Raw genomic sequence first — 27,061 nt, forward strand, 5'->3', positions numbered from 1 at the left:
CATAAGATGAGGTGTTCCTAACATGTTTGATATCTGGATTCAGAAGAATAGCAAGAACTTGGTTCAGATGTGATGTTCATCCTCTTCATCAGCTTTGAAAATCTTTGCTGAGTCCCCTACAGATCTCTTACACATAAGGTGTATTTCTCAGTTTTTTTCAACAGCCCTTTGGGTAATTGCAGCACTCCTGTATCTGACTGATTTCCTTCTTGCAGTTTGAAATGCCAACAAAATAAATGTTCTTGGCATGTTCTTTTCCACAGCTGTTTCTGACAGCGTAACTTCTTTGAGATGTGATTGTTCATCACTCATCTCAGAATCTGTAAGAAGCTTCCTTTATTGTCATATTCATGTAACATTTCTGCAAGCTAATTCTTTTCCCAGTTGTTGGGTGTACAATAGACTTGATATTCATACCAGGTAATTGAAAGCAGATTGTGTCTCATGAAAAAGTTCTGTATTGTGAGCAAATTATCACCTGTAAGTATAGAAGGTGAAGATTTCAAGTCTGCTAAGAAAATCTGCTTTACTATTGTTTTAGGCAGGCTTTCCTATACAAACATTTTTTTTATAGCTGCTGATTTTTTTGAGGGGCTGGAAGGAAACCGCTTCTTTACCCAGAAAACAGCTATGCCAAGTGACTGAAGGCTTTTATATGTTCCTGTTTGGGAAGTACAGGTCTGAAACTCATCTTCAGTTGGTACCTATTTTATTTGAAGCCTGTATTTTCTTTTTCCTTTCAGCTTCCTTATTAAGATGTTCAATCAAAACTTTTTCACTGGAAGATGTCTTTATCTTCATGTTTTCCTGTCTTCTTCTGCCCTATAATCTTCTTTTTTTTCTTTATTGGTGTGGTATTTGCTGGCATCTTTCTGTAACATTTCTCAAAGTTTTCTCATATGCTTTGGTGACATTGTTTTCCCCATTTTCTGAATAAATAGTAAACCATTAAGGTGGTAGCTATACCAACCAACATAACTTAAAAATGATAAGGGTTAATGATTTATATTTTCGTAATAATTCAAAAAACTGTCATGTATGGGACACAATTACTTTCAACACTTACAATAATAATAATAATAATAATAATAATAATAATAAAGATTTTATTGTCTTTAGGCCATTACAGCAATTGACAATGTCAAATGAAGTTACAATTTATAATACAGTGTGATAAGGTATTGACTACTGAAATATTTTAGCTTATATTACAATAAATGTACAGTGGGTCATCTGTTGGATTACTGCATTTTACAGTTGAAGAATTCATTGATATCATAGAACGGGTGGGCAATAAACCATTCATGCAGTCTTTCTTTGAATGTATGTTCAGGAAGATCCTGTATGGCATGTGGCAGCTTATTAAATAGCTTGTGCCCTGTGACTTCATAGCTATTTATTGATGTTGATAGTCTGTGGTAAGGCGTGTATATGTGTTTGATGCTTCTTGTGTTGTAACAATGTACATTTTCTCTACGTTTCACATCTTGTAGGTTCTTCTTCGTAAAGATTAAGACATTGTATATATAGAGGTTTATTACAGTCATAATTTTTTGTTTAGTAAATAAGGGTTTGCAGTGAGCCTTATGTGAAGAATTTGTAATTATCCTAATGGCTTTCTTCTGCAATAATAGGATGTCATGTATATGACTACAGTTACCCCACAAGATAATGCCATAGGATATTATACTCTGGAAAAACGCAAAATAAGATGATCTGATGTATGTTTCAGGTACACAATTTCTGAGTTGTCTTAATAAATAAATTACTCTAGATAGTTTACTACTAATATAGTTTACATATTGGCCCCAGGATAACTTTTCGTCTAAATAAACTCCCAGGAATTTAACAGAACTAGGGTCATCAGATAGTGGCTTGTCTCTTAGAGTGAAGATTATCTGCTGAGTTTTATTTTCATTTAGCAGGAATCTATTTGCTCTGAACCAATATGCTGCATGAGTGAGTGTATTTTCAGCACAGGTTTTAAGATCATTAAGACTGTTACTGCTATGGAGAAAAGTCGTATCATCTGCATACAATACAGTGGTGGATCTAATAAACGAGGAGAGGTCATTGATCATTATCAGAAACAGGAAGGGCCCCAGTACAGATCCCTGAGGCACACCTACTTTAACATTTTCTATGTTTGACATTTCCTTACCAACACAAACTACCTGTTTACGGTTGTTGAGATAAGCTTTTAATAGTCTGAGACTGTTTTCTTTGATGCCGTAGAATTCTAGTTTCTCTAGTAGTGGCATGTGCTCAACACAGTCGAAGGCCTTGCTTAGGTCACAGAATGAGACCTGAGCAAAGCCTTTGTTCTCAAAAACTTTGAGGATGTAACTGACTACCGTGTTGATTGCATCAATGGTTGACAGATTCTTCCTAAACCCGTATTGTGTAGCATTAATTATTCCTAGATTCTCAAAGTGAGATGATAATTGTTGGTACATGATGCATTCTATTACCTTGGAGAATGTGGGTACTATTGAAATAGGCCTGTAGCTAGATGGAGAGTCTTTATCTCCCTTTTTGTATACTGGGACGATCCTAGACAGTTTTAACTCATCAGGAAAATATCCCTCAAGTAAGCACTTGTTTATGCAATGGGTTAAGGGGTAGAGAATGCAGTCACACACTTTTTTTAGCAGGTTGGATGATATGCCATATATATCTAAGCTATCAGATGATTTCAGTTGTTTTATGACCCCTTGTACATATCTAGGCGATACTTCGGAGAAGGTTACCATGCTTGTATTTAGTGACTGTCTACCCCAATTTTGGGAGAGTAACTCTGATGGACTAATGTCTGGTTTGATAATTGCGTCTCCTATTTCTTTCACTGAATTAATAAAAAACTCATTGAGTGTTTGTGGTGGGATATTAATTTTGTCTTTTTTAGTATCTCTGGCAGCACTGTTAATTACTTTCCAAGCAGTTTTGCATTTATTGGTGGAATTATGTATGCTGTTGGCATTGTAGGTTTTTTGGCTTGCAGGATGGCTTTTTTGTATTCATTCCTGCATTCCAAATAGGCTGATTTGGCACAGTCAGACTTCATACTATTGTATATGTTGTACAGTAACAAAACTTGTTTCTTTAGATCTGTCAGCTGTTTAGTGTACCATATATTTTGTCTGTTTTGAGATCTGGATTTGTGGCTGCTGTCCATTATTTTGATTTTCTTTATGGGAATACTATGGTTAAATAGGGTCAAGAATGCATTAAAAAATCTATCAAATATTATTTTGGCTGGCAGATCATTACTTGATGTGTAACGTCCATCAACACTACAATGGCCAAACCAGTCTCTGTCAGCAAGGGAATTACGAAATGTGTTAATTTTATCCTCAGTTATGGGTCTGGTAATCACAACTGTTGGGACAGGTCTGTTTGCATTGCTCCTATTGAGAGGAATTTTACTTGCATAATTTAGAGATACGGAGTCATGGTCAGAGAATGGGAACCCTACAACTTCGCATGTGTTTTCAGTGGTCTTGAAGTTTACAAAGATGTTATCTAAACATGCTTTGTTTCTTGTGGGCCTGTTATTCACATGATGTAAATTGTATTGTCTTAGCAAGTTTTCCAGATCTGCAACACTACCCTTACATTTAGTAACATCAAAATCAGCATTCAAATCACCTCCTATTGCAATATCATAATGTAGCCATTTAATATTACTTAATTCACTCAATAGCATGTCCATTTTTTCTAAAAATATGTTAATGCTTCCCTTTGGTGATCTGTACATGGATACTACTATTGGCTTATGACTATTAATGATTATACCCGTAACTTCAAAGTGCTGTTCATCACACAAGGAATTTAGGTCTAGTTTGGTTATTGTACAATTGAGTGGTCATTCACATATTAAATGCCACTTTATGGTCCACTAGGTACTTTTATTGGGTTTTCTCATTCCTAACTTACAATAAATGGAATTACTATAGTTAGTGAGTTATAGAGTAAACTTTTCTGCTGTTGAAACTTAAGTGTTGAAACAACAACAATGGTTGCAACTTAAATTTGAAATAGCTGCCAGTATAAAAGGCAAACTTACTGTCCTCCATCCTTATGTACAGAAGTGTTAGCTTTGCTTGACTACATTTCTTCAAATAATGTAGTGACTTTGATAATTTTTTTCAGGACAGTGAAATTTAACTTTTGTAGATTGAGAATACTATGACATAAAATTAATTAAAAAGAATGTCATCCTCAGTTTCACATAGAAACATCCTATAGTTAAAATTGAACAGAATGTGTTTTGAAAGCATCATTTTTTTGTATTGTTTGGCTAAATTGTAACCGAAGGCCAGCATCTAATAGACAAATATGAGGAAATTCTCAATACTATCCTCAAAGTGACCCAAAGAGAAGACTATTAAGGAGTCAAAAATTGAACTGTGTCAGTCGTTTTTCCTTCAGTTTGAGAAATGATTGTGAAGCCATGCCAAATGGACTGCACAATTTGTAACTTTGTGACTGCTTGTTATCAATATTATGAAAAGAATAGTTGCTACTCACCATATAACGGAGATGCTGAGTCACAGATATGCACAATAAAAAGGCTGCCGCAAAAAGAGCTTTTGGCCACACACACACACACACACACACACACACACACAGAGAGAGAGAGAGAGAGAGAGAGAGAGAGAGAGAGAGAGAGAGAGGGGGGGGGGGGGACAGGAAGGAGTGTCACACCCCTGACATTTTTACTGAGGTAGCTACTAATGTCAGGTGGCATGGTTGTTATGGGTCATGAAAGAAGCACAGGTTCCCATAGTTCCTTTTAGTTGTACTGATGATGTGATTTTCATCCATACGGTTTTATGTGCAAGTGGTTGACATTGAAGTTTGATAGCTGGTGCAATTTTACACAATCTGATGATGCCTAACCACAGCGAAATGCATACATTTTTTCAACTGTGACGATTTTATTTTCAGTATAAGCAAGGCAGGTTGTTAGAAAAGATCTTACAAATGTGGAACTTGTAGAGGAAACAGTAGTGGCTGGTCTCTACATGGCAAGGGAAAGGGAAAGAAACAAGGGAAGGTAATAGTTATCTACAATTACGCAGTATTTGTTACTTTACCAGTACATTAGAACTGTCAATTTTATATTGATGTGAACCTGTCATCAGCTCAAAGGTTGATTTGAACGTCACAGTGCTTTACTAGGCATGTTCGTATTGGAGGTGTATAGGTGGCTATGGTATGGACATGATGACAAAATACTGTCAATGTGCTTTGATAGTAACTTCAGCATACTACATACAGTGGAAACTCGATTAACCGTCATCTTCGGGACCGTGGTTGTGACGGTTGAGCGAATAGACGGATAACAGAAACACTGTATTTTATCAGCAGCACATTTTATATCGTTAACTGTTGTTCTTCCAATACAATAAATCAGCGCTACACTTGTCGCAGTTTTGCCCTTTCTTAAGCGTTTTATAATTTCAAGTTTTTGATTAAGTCCTAAAACAACACATTTACGTTTTTCAGACATTTTATCAAGTCACTGTATCACACACACCTGCACTAAATACGGTAGTGTAAAATATTAGTCAATAAAGCTTATTCAAGTGGAAAACACGTAACACGGCACAGCCCGCTAGATACACTGCGATAATTACAGTCTTCTTGCCACAACTGGAAACTGATCCAGTGGTGATTGTTGACTCACAAGTGAGACAAAGACAAGGAAAGGGGGAGATGTGTTAGCATGTCAACTGAAGGTCGTATTTTATGTACCATTCTACGGTGGGCGGGTACATTCACTTCTCACTAAAATAGAGTAAATAAACAAAGCAAATGCGTCACTGCACCTTAGAGCATTCTGTTATTACAGTATTATTATGCTGTTACAGCAGTGACAGTTAACAGAAACTGACGGTTTGAAGAGTGACGGTTAATCGAGTTTTTACTGTAATTGTAATAATTCATGGTGACTGTACAGGCTAGTGCAAGTGTTTCAATTGAATATGTGCATAAAAATCCTATGTTAAGATCACAATTTTTCTTTATTGGTTTTGGATCATTGCCGAGTCATTTTCAGGTCAGTCGAAAATGTTGCTCAGTGTATGACAGTGTAAACTGACACCAACTATGATTTTTTATTTTAGGGCTACTTAGCTCTAAGAATGCGGCTATGTGTAATTATTACACACTGAACATCATTTTAGATTGATCTGAAGATGGCTTGGCAGTGAGCTGAAGCCAGTAATCAATAAAGAAAATTTGCAATCTTGGCATACGATTTTTAGCCACACATTTTAAATCAACAGAATGTGTATCTCCCCATTGAAAATATCAAAGAATAACTTTTCACTTGGATGCTACTTTGGTGATTTGTGTGTCCTTTGCCTACTCCAGTATTCCTGCCAGGGAAAGGGGTCTTTCGTTCTAGCACTGTATCCAAATCTTCATATCATTAAGAAGTGAAGTTCAGCATACTGAGATAGAGATTGCTTGTCACTGCAGAGCTGTAGCAACCATGTCTGAAGGTGAATATGTTGGTGTGGAACTGTTGGAGTGGATATAGTTAATGGTTTGTGGGTTTAAATTGAGCAGAAGTGGAGGTAAATATCAGGAAGGTGACTCCATGAACTGAAGAGGAGAGAGGGTGTAAAAAATGTGAGATATTGGTGACACTGAGAGGCAATTCTGTCCAGCTGTGTTTTCTTTGCTTGTTCAAAAGCCAGATTATGAAAAGCTACTGCCCAGTCAGGATATTGCTCAACACCATGGTAGAATTTCCAACTGTTTGCATCAACAGTAGTCACTCCTGAAGTTGGAATCTGATTGGGTTTGTAACAATACAGATTTCACAAACAATTACTTTTTTCTTGCACTTTCTGCAGCTCTCAAAGATTGTTTTCTGTCACTCTGCATTGCATTCTTTCTCATTTTTTGTGCTTCTGTCGCTGGTACCATTCATTATGCCAACAGCTACGGAGCTGCACTTTTTCCTCTGAACTGATACATCATGATGTCTACATAAATAATTGGTTCCTGTAATAATTTTTTGCACAAAAATTTTTTATGACCTTCCATCAAACAAGAAAGCTGCATGTAATTTTACTTGCCAGCTACCAGGTTCATCAGGCTGAAATTTTGGCTTGTTCACAGTTGGCAATCAATTCATCTGTACACATGGATCTAACTGTTTTGGTTTCTACGTGCTTATTTAGAATATGCTTATCTAAGACCAGGTGCACCCTGCCTGTGGCTTTCACCACTAACAATGGATTGTTGTAGACACTTGATTTTCTATAATTTTATTTATTTTTTCTTGTATCACATTTTGTAAACTTAAAGCTACAGGATAGGAGTTACACAAGAAAGAACTGTCATGTCTTACCTTAAATTGACAAACATAATCACCTATTACTCCCATTTTATCAGAGAATATTGATTTTTATTTCCATAGAATATTGTATAATTCATTTTTCTGCTCCTCACCTAAAAGGATAGATTCATAAGCTTTAGTCATCAGTGTCATCAATCTGCAAATCAGTTGGAGGTTCTTCTTATTAGTGTTAAGTACTATCAGCAAGATTTGCATAAATTGACAACTTCCTATTCTTATAGGTCTATATGTTTCTTGTTTAAACAATGTAAACTTCAGGTTGGAACATCAACAACGTAAGGAAAGATAGATTGCTACTTATCATAAGGATGACACTTGAAATTGCAGACAGGCACAATTAAAAGGCATTTACTCATAATCTTTTGACCACAGCCTCCATCAGAAAAAGAAGAAGAAACACACACACACACACTCTCTCTCTCTCTCTCTCTCTCTCTCTCTCTCTCTCTCTCTCTTTCATTCACACAAGCAAGCACACTCATGGATACATGACTGTGGTCTCTAGCTGCTTGGATGTGAATTCTGGCACAAGTTACCATAGAGGACGGAGGTATGCTTGCTTGTGTGTGTGTGTTTATCTTTCTTTTTCTGACAAAGGCCATGCTGAAAGCTAACGTGTAAGTGTCCTTTAATTGTGCCTGTCTGCAACTTAATGTGTCATCTTTGTGGTAAGTAGAAGTCTTTCTTTTCCTTACATTGTTCGTGTTCCTTGTTTAATTAACTTACCTTTAATCCCAGTTATCCCTATGATATACGGTATACACCTGTAACACGTAGAATAGGATACTGGTTTGCCTTTCTCATTGTGTGTAAAAATTCTTGTGAGATCAAGAAGATCTCACTACCTGAGTCTATATAAATGTCTACTTTATTTCCATTAGTCCCCCCCCCCCCCTCCCTCGCCCCCTCCAGTGGTTAGGGGCAGTGGTTAGTTTCCCTCAATTTGCTCATTTTTGTCTAGCAGTCACCCTTGTGTAGATATTTTATGGGTAAATGAAATAAGTTTTTTTATATTGGTCTATGATTGTATTGTCACATCCTGGCTATTGGCTCCATCCAACAACATTCCACATTTTCCAATGGGTAGTTCCCTTTCAGTAACCCATTGTTTGTATTTATAGGTATTGTATTACTCACACCATTGTTGTCTTGTGTTTGATACAAACACCTGTGATTGTGTGTTGTTTCTTCTATGATCTTGTTAATAACTTTGATGGTTATCTTGTTTACTAACATGACATAAGAGAAATTCCCTTTTTCTTGCAAAGTGGTTGGGAAAATGTTTACTTTACATATTATTATTACCCCTGTTCTCCTACTGATCTCTTCACTGTGTTCTCTATTTGAAGCATCCAACCCTCTGTACCATATTTCCTTCCTTACATAGTTTGGCAATCTTTGTATCAATACCTTGATAAGATGTAATTCATCTGATGGGTTATCTAAATATTTTGATCGGGTAAAATGCCACTCAGTGTACTTCTTATAAATTCCCCAGGAACAATTATAATATCTTGGGTCTAGAAATTCTTCTAGTGTCAACTTCTAATGAGTGCTGGAGGACCTCTTAGACTTTTCCTTAAAATCATCTCAAGATTTAAACTCCTCCGAATGAGAAGTTCCCCACTCTGCTGCGACCCCACAAATAAATGAGTGCAAAATCTATTTTCATATGACCTGGAGAATGCCCACACAAAATGTGCGAAGTGTACTTCCGTGTCAGGTTTGAACTTTGAAAATCATTTCAGAAAATTCATGCCCTTTTCTAATCGGAGTTCTTCCTTGTCACTTGATAACCCAGTTTTATTGATAGCTATCCTTTTTCTAAGTTTCTTGTGGATATTTTCTAAGGTTTGTCATAACTTTTGAATTTTCTTTTGCACCACTGGTGGATGAAATATTCTCTTGTACTTGGATTAAGTGCTCTCTTGTACTTTTTATTTAAGTAATTCTTGTATGTGTTCCTCCAAATCTGTGAAAGTGTTTGGTGCACCGCTTATTTCACCAAAATCTCTACTTGTCTAATGCCTCTACTCAGCTTTTAGCGTATCTGAAATTTGACTATTCATTTCTTCAAATTCATGGGTAGACAATTTCTCTGTATGATTCTTGAAGTTTTCCCGGCGGACATAATGTTCCATCATCTTTCGGGTGTGCACTCGGGACAGCAACAATTCTTCTTGCGATATTTCGGCTAGAAACATCCCAGCCATCTTCAAGGCGAGTCGGAGACTGAGTTCATAGCGTTTGCGCGTGCCTATTTATACGGAGAGTCACATGATACAAAGCTGCTGAGGATTGAAAGTGCATGCGTCAAAGATATCAAAGTCGCCACTACAGTGCTTGGAAACCGCTTATTTCACACCTTCGTTCGGAAAGAATTTCTGCATCTTCACTTCCGACAGATGTTACCACTTTTAAAGATTAATTATTTATTTACAAGCACTGTGGATTCGCAGCAGCACTATTTTGTTTGCACTCTGCGCTTATATGTTTATCTTTGCTATATACATTGTATCTATGACTAGCACAGTAGTGGCAACTTCGATATCTTTGACGCATGCGCTTTCAATCCTCAGCAGCTTTGTATCACGTGACTCTCCGTATAAATAGGCACGCGCAAACGCTATGAACTCAGTCTCCGACTCGCCTTGAAGATGGGTTGGAGGTTTCTAGCCGAAATATCGCAAGAAGAATTGTCGCTGCCCGGAGTGCTCGCCCGAAAGATGATGGAACAAAATTTCTCTGTATGTTTTGTTTTATAATCTGCCTCTTTACATTCTACTTGAGCCTCCTTCCTCATTAAATCACCTTGGTTTTCTATTTCAGCCTGTAACTCCTCTGGTAATTTTACAAAGGTTACAGGTACCTCCTCCCCTTGTGTTTTTAAATCTTTTATACTATTATGCATTTCATATATTTTATTTAATCGCTTTGGTTGAGCTTTACTGCTGTTTGATAACTCATCCAATTTTTTCAAATTTTCTGACATTTTGTTACACATTTTTTGAGTGTCTACCGGCATACAATAAAACTAACAGTAATATTTGCCTTGCCATCACTGGAAGCCTATTTTCTTTGCTTGGACATCAATGTAAAGAATCAATAAAACATGTATCACTGACTCTTAACAAATTGTTTGCCATTAAAAAGAAAGCTTGGGGCTGATAAAAGATCACCGAATCGGGCATGCAGTACACTGCCGCTATACCGTGTGCAGGTGACACGATGTCTCAGGTAGCTGCTTTGCAGTGGTCACACATTCAGCTGATTGACCACTGCCCTAAGATGTGAGGCTGAACTGCTATCGTGTTGCTCAGCTGCTGCAAAGATGATCTTATAGATCACTGATGCACACGTAGGCATGAAAGCAGGACGCTAAAATCTTACATTTTGTAGATGTACAGTTTCTCTACTCCCATGTAGATAGTTATTTCAGCACATAAATATTGGTTGTTTTTTACCTGGTTTCTATGGTTAAGTAATCTCATTTATACCTTCAGGCTTGTTTGGTTTATTTTCAAGACATCAAGTAACTTCTTCTTAAGTATAACAGTTGTACTGGAGGACACTACAGTGTGTGTTTACCTATATCTCCTTCATTTTTACTTTATTTGTTCTATGCGATGCCGTATATTTCTCCATTATTTCTTAAAAATTCCATTTTGTATGTCAAAAGCTCACTTATTTCAGCACTTATTATCTGTGTCTTTCATATTAGGCGCAAAATGAAGTGAAGTAAAAATGTCTCTGGTTACAGATTGTATCTAAGTTCTCACTTCTTGATTGATCTGTCACTTCAGTGTCCTTTGTGAACACTTTTGCCTTACTGAAGATTTACGGTCGCCTTCTTGTGTCTTCTTGATGCAGTGGAGCTGCTATGCAGTGCGACTAATGCTGTTGTGGGGCTTCGTTTCCAGCTGGAGAGGGTTGAGGACTAGAAGAGAGCTCACGTCTACACCAACCCACTAGGAAATGATGTAACTGACTTTTTAGAGAACTTTTCTGTAATTGGTTGTTATCCTGTCCAACGTTTACTATGCTTGATGACAAATATCTTTTTATTCAGAACAACATATCTGAAGTGAATCTCAAAACAGCACATAAGCTTAAGACATTTCTCCACAACTTCTATTGGTTGTTTCTGGGTGTGTACAGTGTTAGTAGAGGTGCTTCCCCTGTGCCTTCCAAAACACCACCAAGCTATGACACCAGAGTATAAATGCCACCTCCAGAGCAGGTAGAGACTACTTGACAACATTGCACCTTGCTGATGTCCTGTGCTCATTACTCTTGTGTGGTCTCTGCACAAACTAAAACAGTTGTGCTGTGTGTTGGCACAGTGGAAATTACCTACATGCTAAATACCTAAACAGTGGTTTTATATGAACAGCTGTCATCTGATTGTGAGGAAGAGGTGGAAAAACATGTCGCACTACTGCAAAAGTCATCAAAGTAAAAGTTTTTGCCTTTTAGGTTCATGTTTATATACACTACTGCCTTCTATATTGCTAGCATCAGCGACTAGTGTTTCCAAAGAATAGTCAGCTGCCATCATAGTTGACATTATTTAACACACTAGGCCATTGTGGTGGCAGGATTTTTTATTGATACATATTTAGACTGTTAACTTTTGTTGTATTATCATTTGATATTTGTGACTTAACAGAAGTTTGAGATAATGATAGTACACTTTTAACATCTACATTTAGTATTTTTTCCATTCTGATAAAGTTTTTGACCCATTAATAAATTTTAATTGCCTTTATAAAAAAACAGTTTTGACAGTTGTGTGTTTCTGAAATGGATGACATAATCAATACATCTTAATGCATGTTTGGAACTGACAAATTTTTGAATGTAACTGCCTACTCTTTTGTGCATCTCAGAATCCTAGTTTTTACTAAAAATTTGATCATTCTAAATTTTACTTTCCTGCTGGATTACTTGATAGATTGTCCTCCAAACACTGAGAGTGGGTCTAGTTTGTCTTCAACTAATTTCAGGTATTACTGATTTTCCTCCCATATCTTTCAACTGTTATCGTTTTTGTCAAACATATGTGTCTTCATGGTGCTGCAGTGTTAATGCACAAGGCATGTGCTTTAAAGGAGTAGAACATTCAAATTTAGATTTTCCATAGATCACATAAATTGCTTATGGAAAATGTCGAGACAGTTCCTTTAAAAGGATGCAGCTGATTTTCTTGTTCAGTCTGAGCTTGTGCTCATCCTCTAATGGAGTCATCACCTTTTGTGAATATTAAGGACAGTAATACTTTTCCTGTGTTCTTTTGCTATTATTATAATTAAATCAAATACAGTTAACTGCATGAAACAGTGTCAAAACATATGGGAGGTTTTTATTTTACAGAATTTAGCAGTATGTTCTAATTAAACCTAAATACCATTATAATCATTCATTGTTGACCATACTGAAATTATTGGTGGGAAAGATTTTTTTGTGTTTGTTGTTTTTGAAAATGTATTCTCAATTTTTTTATGTTTACATAAATTAGTTCCCTAGATGACATTCTACTTTTTACTTTTTTCAGATGTGTTACTGCTGTCAATAACCAAGAATTTATGCCTGCATATAACTATCAGACTGGGATGGTACAAGCTGTGACAAAATTGCTTCAGTCTCAGAGGGACCAGAATTGGGCCCTACCAGTAATGTGTGCTGCTTGTTTAGACTTGCGAATGATTGCCGTACAAGCAGATAAACAAGTTACACATCGCTCTGTGGAGAGCCCCATGGAAATTTTTGAGAAAACTGCTGAATGTTTAATGGGTTGCTTTAGGATATGTGCAGCTGACAAGTAAGTTGGAGAGAGGAAAGCTTTTGTCATGTCATAGAATGTATCTGTTATATACATCCTGTTGTCAAGATACTTGCTTTCATTTAACTAGTTAAATACAGGCCTTGCATTACTCCATTCTGGTCTTCAGAAATAATTTTATGTTTTATTATTTCTTTCTGTTTAGTTATGTGCTGGCTTTTCAAATATTTTGGAAAATATTGGCAGTAGACAAATTGACGGATAGTTACCTATCTCACTGTGTCTGCCTCTTTCATCAGCTGGTCATATTTCTATCTATCAGAAATGTTAACGTCTTGAAATGATTAATTGATAACGAAATGGGGTGGTATGCTGTACTAAGACATACTGCCTTTATTATTTATGTTGCTATTTCATCCCATCTTACTGGGTTTAGAGTTTTAAGGACTTTTGAATATTAGTCACATTACAACACAACACGGGATCAAATCTGACTTCATTAGAGTTAGTATGAGTGCAGTCAGGATAAATGTAAGGAGGAAAGTAGTATCCATTTCTTGGGAATCAGTGAAGTGTTTATTGAATGCTGTACAGATTTCCTTATCTTCAGTTAGATTTTTTTTAATAATTTTTGATAGTTCCTACTTCGACTTTCTAAATGGACCACAGCTTTTGATTTGTTTCTGGTATCTGAAATGAAACTTTCTATTTGCAATTTGTCCAGACATTTTTGTTCTACTACGCTGTTAAATGATCTTGTACACCTTGTTAAAAGTGTTCGGAACTTTAGATCAATTTAGACATTTTAATCTCTTTTGTTACGCAGGAGTGACTGTGTATGAACTGTTATGCTGGTATGTATGGAAAGTATTCATTGAATAAATTTACTGAACTTATTTTGCTAATGGACAAGGGTATTTTTTTATTTTTTCTATTAAATTAATCTACATAATATTACACAAAATTTATGATTATCATTACGTTACAGATTCTGTTCAGCTAAGGTAGTGAAACAAAATAGAGCTAAATGGGCAGTCATTCTCATGAAGTTTTCACCATTCAGTCTCAAATCATCTGTAGACATGAGATCCATCACATTTATTGCATCATTGTCATTAACTTTTATGTTATTATCAGCAGAAATAACAACCTTTCTGTACAGCTTTACTGATCTTAATGTTAACTAAAATTTAAATTTATCCAGGAATACATATATGATTGAATAACTTGCTGACAGATTAAGACTGTGTCCCAGACCTCTCGTGTCACCTTCAGTATTTGATCCCTATTCAGACAGACAGTTTTAATTTGTCATGAATTTTCGTTATTAATTATACTATTATTGTTGTTATAGTATTTCCAGTGTTATTTTAATTCTTAAATTTCACAGATCAAAGTTTCATTATTATATTTTGTATACTTTCAATAAGTTATCACTTTGTTGTAGCATATTTTATGATATTATAAGTCTCAGTCCAGCATTGAATTTTAAACTGTAATGACATTGCTTGTTGTTGTGGCTATAATATGAAAAGATAATATGTGTGTGTATTAACTGCTGTTTCAGTAAAACTGAGACTTTATTAGAAAAATATGATGAACATAATTTTGTGAATGAGTACTGTGGAACTATGCATGATGGTGACTCTTGAAGCACTATTATTTTTCAGCCGATCGACAGAAATATCTACCAAGAGATGGGGAATGCTTCCACTAGTAAACCAATTGTTTAAAGTGTATTTCCGAATAAACAAACTCCATTTGTGCAAGCCTCTTATCAGAGCAATTGAATCATCCCCTTTGAAAGACAATTTTTCTCTTAGTCAGCAGATAACATATAAGTATTATGTTGGAAGGAAGGCAATGTTTGACAGTGATTTCAAATCAGGTAAATTTGTTTTGCTTTCGTCTCTTTTTCAAAACTGTTATAACTTGAAAAAATGTTTGATAGAAATTAGTAATCTTAGACTAAATATTATGTTTGTGAACACACATACGGCCTCACTGAAGGTACTTCGTACGAAAGTGCTGTTGGTATTGTGTGTCAACATGTACATGGATCTGGAGGGATACTATATTTATGCAAGGAAGAAAAACCACAGCTCCTCAGTTTGATTATCTGGATAACACATGTAGATGAATCTCTCAGCATATTTAGTTGAAATGAAGAAAATAGACTCAGGTACAAGTGAAAAATAACTACTGAAAATCTAAAGAATTGAAAGCACTTCATGAAGTTCAATATCCAGTAGAAAATATGATCAAACATGAAGGAACACAGTTTTCTGTGAGAAATGTCTTACTAAAAACAGGGAGTACATACTTCCTTGGTCACAGAACAAATGTCTGATCAGAAAATACTTTTTTAAAAAGAGCTGACCTGTCATTATTGCTGGACTATTAAGTGTTACTTAAAACTCCGATGCCTGAAATTAAATCTTAAGTGGCATATTTTTGTACACCTTATTATACAGCAAACTTTGTGTTACATGTCTGAAAAAGATATCTGTGTGTATGTAGTCAAAGACAAATGGAAATTTTGCACTAGTAGGTCAGCTCAAAAAAGTTATACAGAGTTCAAACAATACAGAGTAGGAACTGGATAAAAATACCTACCTCTTGTGGATAGTGCTCTTCCAATTGAACTAATAAAGTTCTCCTCACAGAGAGACACAGAGCTACTGAAGGAAAGCCAGCCGCTGTGGCCGAGCGGTCTAGGCGCTTCAGTCTGGAACCGCGCGACTGCTATGGTCGCAGGTTCGAATCCTGCCTCGGGCATGGATGAGTGTGATGCCCTTAGGTTAGTTAAGTTTAAGTAGTTCTAAGTTCTAGGGGACTGATGACCTCAGACGTTAAGTCCAATAGTGCTCAGAGCTATTTGAACTACTGAAGGAAAAAAATGTAACTTGTTCCTTTGCAAACTCTTCATATACTCATATCCAATTTTTACCTGTTACCCCTACTCTTGTGCCTGAGCTGAGAGTCATATAGTTTATTGAAGCTAGTTACAGAACTCTTTCTTTCCTCCACAGAGGATAATTGTGCAGTAATGACAAAAGATCATCTCAGAGGGGAAGGACATACAGCTAGTTCTAATTGTCATTTTGTTTGTAAAGAGTAACTGGATCACCCAATAAGAATACTGCCCACAAAAGACAAATGTGTAGATCAAAGTTCTGTTACAAGACTGTTCATATGTGGTACAAATGTTCAACACACTCAACTGAGATTAAAAATTTCATTCTAGTCAAATTTTGGCTGTATCTCCAGGAATCCTAAGATTATTTCAGTAAATACGCCTGAAAAGATTGCTGACCACAATTGTGTGTCATTGTCAGTCATGTAAGTTTCAAATGGTTTGGGTTTGTTTTAAGTTCAGTAGGATGAAATATCTCTTTGCCATACATGCTGTTCTTTTTACTATCATTCTATGAAAAAGTAATTGTTTTTTGTTTTGTTGAAGGAAAAATGGTCGAAATATTAAATTGTGAAATGAGCTAAGGGGTAGCCAACGATCTAAACAAAAACATGAACCTGGTAGTCAGCTTATGGACTTGCATGCTTCTTCATTCTCCCCTGCCTAGACACAAAATGCTGGAATAATTTAGTTGTGCATTTATATGGGTTTTGAAGAACACAAGTTCACAGACTAAGATTTGCATGTGAGTTCTTGTATATGTGACTGCCACTGTCAATTTCCTCCATTGTGTGGTGAAGGATGATCTTTCCACATCCATATTGTTTTTAATTCAGCAAGGATTTTCCAGTATCGTGAAAATATGTCATGCACAGAAGTATTCAGTTCACTGACATTCTGAGAACAGTGCTGTTCTGGTGCTTTCTTAAATTCAAATTTGCAAAGAGCATCTTGTTACAGCTTTGAGAGTCTTTGTTTCTTTGCTTTTACTCATGTTAGTGTAAATGTGGACTCTCAGTTTTGCATTTTGAACATTGCATTCCTAAATTAAAAGTTTGTAAAATTGAATTCTTGTTTTCTAAAGTTTTTTCTTTTTTTTTCCAGCTGATACCTATTTGTCCTTTGCATTTGAAAAATGCCACAAGAAATGTGTGAGAAATAAGCGCTTGATTCTAATATATCTGGTTCCTGTGAAGATGTTACTTGTAAGTACATAGTAATAAAAGGTATTGTATCTGCATGACACATGGTTAGTATAACAAGCACAGTCGTAAATTAGTTTGACACTGACTTTGTTATTGTAGTGAATCATTCTCTATTTCATATCAGTACACTTGTTATTGTAATGAATCATTCGCTATTTCATATCAGTACACTGGCTCAGTTGTGAAGTGCCGGGCTACATACCCAAAGGTCTCGCATTTGGTCCCCGCTTGGTTGTAGGATTTTTATCTTTCACTTACCACTTCTTTCAGCTCCATCAGTGTGTGTTAATGTGAGGTTCAGAGTTCACATTAAACTGTAGGTCTCCATATTACAGACTCTGTAAAGGTTGATTTACACTTGATGGAATGGAATACAGTGGAATGGAATGTCTAACATTCGACAACACATTACAAATGACGACATTCACACAGGCTGTCAGAAGAATGGGACAAACATAAGAGGACATCAGTTTCAACATTTATCACTAAGAAAGTTTTTACTTATACACTCCTGGAAATTGAAATAAGAACACCGTGAATTCATTGTCCCAGGAAGGGGAAACTTTATTGACACATTCCTGGGGTCAGATACATCACATGATCACACTGACAGAACCACAGGCACATAGACACAGGCAACAGAGCATGCACAATGTCGGCACTAGTACAGTGTATATCCACCTTTCGCAGCAATGCAGGTTGCTATTCTCCCATGGAGACGATCGTAGAGATGCTGGATGTAGTCATGTGGAACGGCTTGCCATGCCATTTCCACCTGGCGCCTCAGTTGGACCAGCGTTCGTGCTGGACGTGCAGACCGCGTGAGACGACGCTTCATCCAGTCCCAAACATGCTCAATGGGGGACAGATCCGGAGATCTTGCTGGCCAGGGTAGTTGACTTACACCTTCTAGAGCACGTTGGGTGGCACGGGATACATGCGGACGTGCATTGTCCTGTTGGAACAGCAAGTTCCCTTGCCGGTCTAGGAATGGTAGAACGATGGGTTCGATGACGGTTTGGATGTACCGTGCACTATTCAGTGTCCCCTCGACGATCACCAGTGGTGTACGGCCAGTGTAGGAGATCGCTCCCCACACCATGATGCCAGGTGTTGGCGCTGTGTGCCTCGGTCGTATGCAGTCCTGATTGTGGCGCTCACCTGCACGGCGCCAAACACGCATACGACCATCATTGGCACCAAGCCAGAAGCGACTCTCATCGCTGAAGACGACACGTCTCCATTCGTCCCTCCATTCACGCCTGTCGCGACACCACTGGAGGCGGGCTGCACGATGTTGGGGCGCGAGCGGAAGACGGCCTAACGGTGTGCGGGACCGTAGCCCAGCTTCATGGAGACGGTTGCGAATGGTCCTCGCCGATACCCCAGGAGCAACAGTGTCCCTAATTTGCTGGGAAGTGGCGGTGCGGTCCCCTACGGCACTGCGTAGGATCCTATGGTCTTGGCGTGCATCCGTGCGTCGCTGCGGTCCGGTCCCAGGTCGACGGGCACGTGCACCTTCCGCCGACCACTGGCGACAACATCGATGTACTGTGGAGACCTCACGCCCCACGTGTTGAGCAATTCGGCGGTACGTCCACCCGGCCTCCCGCATGCCCACTATACGCCCTCGCTCAAAGTCCGTCAACTGCACATACGGTTCACGTCCACGCTGTCGCGGCATGCTACCAGTGTTAAAGACTGCGATGGAGCTCCGTATGCCACGGCAAACTGGCTGACACTGACGGCGGCGGTGCACAAATGCTGCGCAGCTAGCGCCATTCGACGGCCAACACCGCGGTTCCTGGTGTGTCCGCTGTGCCGTGCGTGTGATCATTGCTTGTACAGCCCTCTCGCAGTGTCCGGAGCAAGTATGGTGGGTCTGACACACCGGTGTCAATGTGTTCTTTTTTCCATTTCCAGGAGTGTATGTTGGTGGGGTGGACAATGTTGTGGTCTGCTAATATCAGAGTTTTCACGATGCTCACATATAATAGTGGACTTCATGTTTTTGCATCTTCTTGGACATTATTTGATTATTTTGCTTTGTATCTGTTACACAATGCAAATGTTCCAAGATGAATTGATATTCTTTTTTCGCTGACTGTTTTTCTATAAGAGAGGGCAGCGACCATATGCCTGTGTCTGAAAGTGAAAAATGATATAGGTTTTTATACCTGGACATACAAAAAGCCTAAACTGTATATAAAAAAGAACATAAATTGATGAAGCATCATTCAGTAAGTAAAGCTTTTAACAGTGAAAAAGTCAGCTGTATCGAATGAGAAAAATAGTGTTGTTTTTTATATTGTTTGGTATGTAAAATTGGGGGGGGGGGGGGGGGGGGGGGGGGAGGGACGCACAAAGAAGATAAACAGACCAGACCCAGTATTTTCTTCTTCTTCTTCTTCTTCTTGTACATTTATTTCCACCTGTGCAGGATTGGTGTAGTTAGGAATGGATTTGTTGTGGTTAGTTTCAAGGGATGGGAATGGATTTGTTGTGGTTAGTTTCAAGGGATGGCTGGAGACCCTTCCTGTTGGAATGGTTGCTCCCCAACTAGCTGCCGTTCAGTGTTGTCCTATGTGAATGAGAGCGAAAGTTTTCTAAATGTTTGTAAGTCATGTAACTGAGGCAGGACTTGGGTACCAGCTCATTATTCACCTAGTTGGTTGTCAGTAACTACCTAAAAACCACATCCAGCCTGGCTGACACACTGACCTTAATCATTAATCAATCTGGGATGAGCGCATCTCCCTGTCCTGGAAGCAGCACTTTAATGCACATTTCTGTCTGGGCAGGTAAACACGCCCTGTGTATTGCCTTTAAATATTTGTTGATGTGTAATATGTATATATTTTCACTAGCAAATAAATGTTGATACTTTGAAGTGTTCAGACAGGACTTTTCCAGCTGTTCTATTTCCCAGCAGTTTACCATATGAACTTTGTCAAGATCATCCAGTATCAAGTTTGGTTTGGCTATTAATAAACTTTCTCATTGCTAGTTTCTTAATCCTGGTATTTGCTTACCTTTTATATCATAGATGGTATTTCATAACCTCACTTTCACAATTCACTACTGGTGTAAGTGAAGTGATGTTGGATTGATGGTCCATCAAGTGTGAATACACCACCATTTAATGGTACATTGCCTGATGGTCAATTCCATTCTGTTGATGTCTAGTATGGATTGGTCTCAAGTCAATTCAAGGCAATAGTGTACCACCTCCGATAGGACTATGTCTAGTAAGCAACTTCCTCTTCCAAATTTAAAAATGGTTTCTTGATGTAATAAGGAGAATTGATCATCATAATAAAATAAGAGCAATCGGAGTTTGCAAGGAAAGATTGAAGTGTTTGTTTTTGCTGTGCATTGTTTGAGAGTGGAATGGTAGACAAGTAGTCAGAAGGTTGTTCTATGAACCCTCTGCCAGGCACTTACGTGCGAATTGCATAGTAATCATGTGGATGTGAAGTTCAAACCAACCTTATGCTGACTCTGATACTTAGTATTAGCTATACCAGAGATATTGTGCAGTTTATATGCTGCCTGATGCTGTGTAGAATATATAAGGCAGGGGAAACGAGAAGAACAGAAAGTATTTTATTCATGTGTTGTTGATGCTTCCTATCCACCCCATGCAGTTGTTTGCCCAAACTCTGCAGTAGAAAAAAAAGATTAAAGTAAAATAAAAAGTAAATAAGATACAGAGTAGATTACTGAGGAAGAAACTGTACAGAATGCTAGTCCAAAAGTACTGCCTCTATAGAAGGATTCTTGAATGATAATATTGTTATTTGTTGCTTGATACAGCAGAAGGAACTGAGAAACCTACAAAGAATTATGTTGACAGTGATTCATTTTTCAAGTAGTGTGTGACATTAAATGATGTGTTATAGTTAGACTATTCCAAAATTAGAATTTAGTATAATATAATGTTCACGAGTCTCCTGTGTAGTAAATCACTGATTTAAATTTTACCTTATGAGACAGTAAACTTCTGCTTCTTATTCCGATTCTAGTATGGTGGATAGTTGGTCACAATAACAGTTATAAGAAGAAATCTAGAGTGAGGATTAAAATTTTAGTGGGAGTGGAAGATGACTTTTTCAAGAAGGGAAGGTGAGAGAGAACTCTAGTGGAATTGTATGTGAAACATTGGAAGATAATGTAAGGCCTGATGTATACATGATTTCAACAAACTAAGAACCCAAAGGAAGCTCTGCATTGGCATTCTAAAATTGACCTCGTAATAAGTGCATTAAAATTGCCTTTATTTGATTGCTTTAACTGGGACTACCCCTAATTCGTACCTGGAGATACTTTATAAATCATTTATACGCAACTAGGCAGCTACCCAGAGGCATGATGTTTTGTTTGCGGGGTGACGCAGAATTACAAACCCAGTGATTTCATTCACCAAGAAAAATGGAAGAAAAACATTTATCGTTGCTTATAGTAGTCACCATAGAGCTGACTAAATGGTATTTCAAATAGGTATAAGTGAAAGTCTACACAGCATAAAGGAGAAGTTCTGTTACATATTTATCTTAACCACAATTTGGATATTGAGGAGGAGATGTCACACTACTGAGGAGACAATAATATAAACACCTGTGCATGAGTTCCAGTATTATGTGTGATAGAATAGTGTTACACTGTTGATTTGAAAAGTGGATAGATACAGTTATACCAGTATGCACATCTATAATTCTGTGACAGGGAATGTGAGAGCAGCACAGAATTGATATGAGCAGACTTTTCCAAACTGATCCAATCCAGGTCTATGAATATACATATATGTGCAAAGACAGGCATTATAAAGTACACCAAGCACATGTAAAGTTATAATATAAGTACAGCCATGTGTGAGGGAGAAGTTTTGGAACACGTAGCTAATGTTCCATCAAGTAGTATGTGTAGAGTAGCTTGTGCAATGCATTCAAGCTACCAAAGTGTGATGAGGGTTCTACAAAAGACATTGTTTTGTGATGCAAATGTCATAATGAATTTATTTCTAACCAGAAGTCAAGCATGAAATATTATGAAACTGATCAGTTACAACACCACTAATGTGTTCTAAAAATTATAGTTGAGGAAAGAAATCTATGAAAGACCCTTGTTTGAGAGATCAAACAATGGAAAATCCAGGATGGAATGTAACAATACCAGAGAAGGAAAGTTGCTACTCACCATACAGGCATGACAACCAACAAGCTGTCTGTCCGCACGAACGGCCACCAACAAACTGTGGCCAAGAAACAAGTGGACCACCATATTGCTGAATACGCTGCCAAACATGATATCCCTCATCTTAATGACTGATTCACAGCCTGTGCCATATGGATCCTTCCCACCAACACCAGCTTTTCTGAATTGCGCAGGTGGGAACTTTCCCTGCGCAGGTGGGAACTTTCCCTGCAACACATCCTATGTTCCCGTAACCCTGCTGACCTCAACCTTCGTTAGTCACTGTCCTCACCCATCCATCCCCATCCCTGTTACCATTCCATCACTACACAGCCGTCATTTCACCGCCACACCCAGTCTTTTATTTTCTCTCCTTTCCACTAGATACACCCACCCCCCCTCCGCACCTTCTCTCCTGCCTTCCATCTAAACTGCAACACTTGACTGTCCGCCACTCCCACCATACTATCTCTCCCCCTCCCCGCCACAGCCTCCTCCTTAACCCCACCCAGTCGCCACTCTCATCATGCACTAGTGCTGCTGTTCGCAGTGTGGTCTCAGCTCTCTGAGACTGCAGATGCGTGTGCAAGTTGCATTTGTGTGTGTGTGTGTGTGTGTGTGTGTGTGTGTGTGTGTGTCTGTGTGTGTGTACTGCTGACAAAGGCCTTAATGGCCGAAAGCTTTAATTGTGTGTATCTTTTTATTGTGCCAATTGCGACTCAGCATCTCAGCTATAGGGTGAGTAGCAACTTTCCATCTCTGGCCTTGTTTGAGAGAGTAATTCTGACAAAATATGTAACTTTAATGGTCAAAGTTCTTTTGTATTTATTATTTATTTTATTTTTACATAGCATTATTAATGAAAAAGGTCCCACAGTGCCTATCAAAGACAAGGCTTCTGCATTTAAGTCATTGGCACTCAGTCATAACTAGTTGCAAAAGTTTTAAAGTCACATTTCACCCCAGAACTGTTGGCCTGTCCGACGAGTGCTTGATTATTAAAATGTAGCTACAGTACGTATTCAGTTGTCTGCTCATACTACTGGTCAAATATTTACAATGCAATTGTATCCTTGTGGCTCAGGAGAAACCAGAATATTTGTACTTGTATACAAGAGGTTTATTAAGGGTCAAAAGATACAGTTGCCAAGGTGTGGCATGAGCTGTGAGCTGCACTTTAGGGAAAGAATGCAGCCGTGATTGGGGCAACCACAATTGGGATACTATCCAGCTTGAAAATAGTAGGACATCAAATGGCACTCACCTGTAAAATGAAATTAAGGCCATTCATGTGTGCCTGTGTGTTATGCTGCTGTTATAGCTGCTGCTTCTGCCCTACGAGACATGATTGCTATTTATATTTTTAATATCCTTGCCAATGGTATTGGTGGTTTGTAAGTTGACGATGAATTTTACTGTCATTGTGTCAATATTTATTCCTCTTCAAATTTATGAACATGACTGTAACGAGAAGCCTAATTGACTTTATGATACAAAACTGTTCGTTTACTTTTCAAGTGCACATCAAATGTGGATGTAACATTCTTCTTTCATAAATATTGTTTGACTGTAGTGCAAATTAGACCAACTGCATTTAATTAAGATTGAGTAAGCAGATAATATGAGAACTTGTTGCTCATCTATTGCTACAAGGGTTGTCCGTAGAGTAAAGTCTCCAATGAGCTCCCGTCGGGATCAAGCGAAGCTAGCTTAGATCTGACAATAGCTCCGTGTTCCTTGCTTCCCACACCACTATTCTTGCCAGTTCCCACGTCTCTGCAATGCTAATTCTTGGCGTAGCATTAGTTAACGATGGAAGGGACAAGCGACATTCCCGCCAAGTGTGAATTTGTTCTGTGATTAGATTTCTGTGGTTGAAGGGATCCATTGCCAGTTTACCAATGTGTTCAGAGAAAAGTGTATGGATGTAAAAAAAGTGTGTAAGTGTTATAGGGAGTTTGCACACAGCCATACAAACATGCACGACGAGGCCGGCCACTGGCATCCATCAGTTTTGGACGAGACAGTGACGAAAGTCGAAGAAGTTTTGGTTGTGGATCGGCATGTGACTGTGCGAGAGATTGCCGAAAAGACAGGGGACATCTCTAAGACTACCGCAGACAAGATTTTGACAGACATTTGGAAGTTTCACAAGGTGTGTGCCAGGTGGGTGCTGCAGATGCTCACTGATGAACACAAAAAGAAGCACATTGAAAGTGCCTGCTAGTTTCTGCACCATTACTGTGAAGAGGGTGAGGAATCTGTGGATTCAGTTGTAACTGGGGACAAGACTTGGGTCCACTACTTCATGCCAAATAGTAAGGAACAATCAAAACAATGGCGGCATTACGGTTCTCCTAATCTCAAGAAGTTCAAGCAAACACCGTCAGTGGGAAGGTGATGGTTTTAGTATTCTGAGCTAAGGAAGGTGTTTTACTGGTCGAATACCTGGAAAGAGGTACAACAATCAACGTAGCAAGGTACTGCGAGCCACTAACAAAACTACACTGGGCTGTACCTAACAAAAGGAGGGGTTGGCTGACAAAGGGAGTTTGTTTGCACCATGACAACGTCTGCCCTCATGTTGCCAGCACCAAGATAAATTTCATTGCCAAATTCGGGTGGGAAATCATTGACCACCCTTCATACAGCCCTGATGTGGCTCCTAGTGACTACTATTTGTTCCTCAACTTGAAGCAACAATCGAGGAGAATGAAATTCTCAAGTGAGGAAGAGCTGACGGCAGCTGTCCATTGCTTCCTGCACAAGTTGGTGGGAGAATGGTACAACTTAGGTATGAAAAAGCTTCTGGAGCATCTCCAAAAATGCATAGATCATGATGGGGACTGCGTTGAAAAATAGCTAAAAGTCCAAGCTTTCAGAATCTGTCATTGGTTTTGCAATAAAATGAGTTTCCTATGTGGAAAAGCATTGGAAACCTTAATTTATGGGCAACCCGTGTGGGATATCACTTTTATAATTATTTTGAATCTGTTTTTGTTGATTTTTTTCAAAAGAAGCTCAGGTCTGCTTTTTATATAACTTCATGAAATAAAATACATTTCCTGAAAGGAAGTTAGTTATTTCAACATTCCAAAAAGAAAATACAGGTTGTAGAACCACTTGAACTATTGAACTATTAAATTTTCTATGTCTGTGAAGGCCTGGAGAAATTTAAGGCTTTGCTTCATCGCTGCTCATGAAGAGATTCATAAATGGAAAAAGTGCGATACAATTATTACATAAGGCGAATGTAATATGATCTGGAAATAGAATGATTGATTGCTGTTGATGATAGGAGGCACACCTTCAGCATTGTTATTCTTTCCTGTAATTTTACTGGTAAATTAGAGCTTACCTGCAAAAACTGGTTCTCCCCATGACCATTCAGCATCGGAGTTTGCAACATACAGCAGGTGTTTCAATAGTGGTTTTTATTTTTGTAGGGACACGGGGAAGTAATATAGATGAGTAACAGAGGTGCTGCATTGGACAGTGTCGAGGCAGCCATCACAGCGCAGGATTGGCAATGAGTCTACAGTTTTGAACTACTGTTGGCACATGCAAGTTATCCATGGGAAATTAATACATAAAACCACATGAAAATAATGGTGGAATTAATTCCAGCCCATATAAAATTAGTACATTTATCTAGAGAGAATCAGTCGGATGTAAATAAGTAAGCAGTACTGAGACATGAGAGTAATGGAGACAAAAGTGTGTTGATTTCCATTGATACACTGACATACTGGTAGTACACTGCATGTGAGAACATGTTGTTACTGTGATAAAAAAATAGTGAGCATCTTCTAAGAATGTGCCCGCCTGACTTTAATGCAATGTAGTCCGGCATGTGTTGCAACTAAGATAGTGGTGGACTGCCATTCAATCTTCTCATTGTGCTGAGGCCAACTGACCAGAGCTAGACTGTTCCGGAGTGGGCTTGGAAAATCTCTCCATCAGTTTTATTCCCTAGGTGGAGACACTGTGGAGTAACTACACTGGTAAAACGTAGTTCATAGCAGCCAACTTGACCAGGCCGGCAACAATGATCCCTCCTGTGATGTTTCAGGCAGAATGACATGGGTGACTCCCTGGCTATTAGGTTGGTCATTTTGCAGTGTTCCTGGCCGAACACCCCTGACCAATGCCACTGTAAATGAAAGGTCTCTTTCTACCAAAATGTGGTGGCAGAGCAAGTTTCAAAGCAACAGCTTCTGTCTTCCTATTTAATGAACTTACTAAGTTAATTTCCAGACATCCATAAATTATGCAGACACTCTCATCCTGTGGTCGCGTTTCCTTGGCAACACGATGGTCGGTTTGGAATCACAGGGAAAATTACTTTTGAGAGGGAAATTTTCCTATCAAATCCCACCAGCTCATTAAATATGCACACAATCAACCCTGACTGTGATTGTTTGGTTCATGGTATCTTGTACAGTTTGAATCTGTGCTGGATTTCAATATTATCTAAGTACATTTAATCGGAAGGGGGGCAGAATGCTCATTGAAATTCCTCCACATGTGTGAGAGCTACAAAAGTCTCCTAGTTGTTAGGTGATGGATTAACTTTAATATTGTGG

The 27,061-nt window shown here is 38.3% G+C and overlaps 1 protein-coding gene across 1 annotated transcript in view; it reads left to right on the plus strand.

The window, feature by feature from the left end:
- Positions 1-27,061, plus strand: part of LOC124776751 (PCI domain-containing protein 2) — a 68,860-nt gene that overhangs the window by 37,256 nt on the left and 4,543 nt on the right. The window contains exons 4-6 of the mRNA XM_047251878.1: positions 12,933-13,199; positions 14,831-15,048; positions 17,182-17,282. Of these exons, the coding sequence (XP_047107834.1) occupies positions 12,933-13,199; positions 14,831-15,048; positions 17,182-17,282 (586 nt within the window). The remainder of the gene's footprint in view (positions 1-12,932; positions 13,200-14,830; positions 15,049-17,181; positions 17,283-27,061) is intronic.

Source organism: Schistocerca piceifrons, chromosome 2, assembly GCF_021461385.2.
Source record: "Schistocerca piceifrons isolate TAMUIC-IGC-003096 chromosome 2, iqSchPice1.1, whole genome shotgun sequence".
NCBI classification, from domain to species: domain Eukaryota; kingdom Metazoa; phylum Arthropoda; class Insecta; order Orthoptera; family Acrididae; genus Schistocerca; species Schistocerca piceifrons.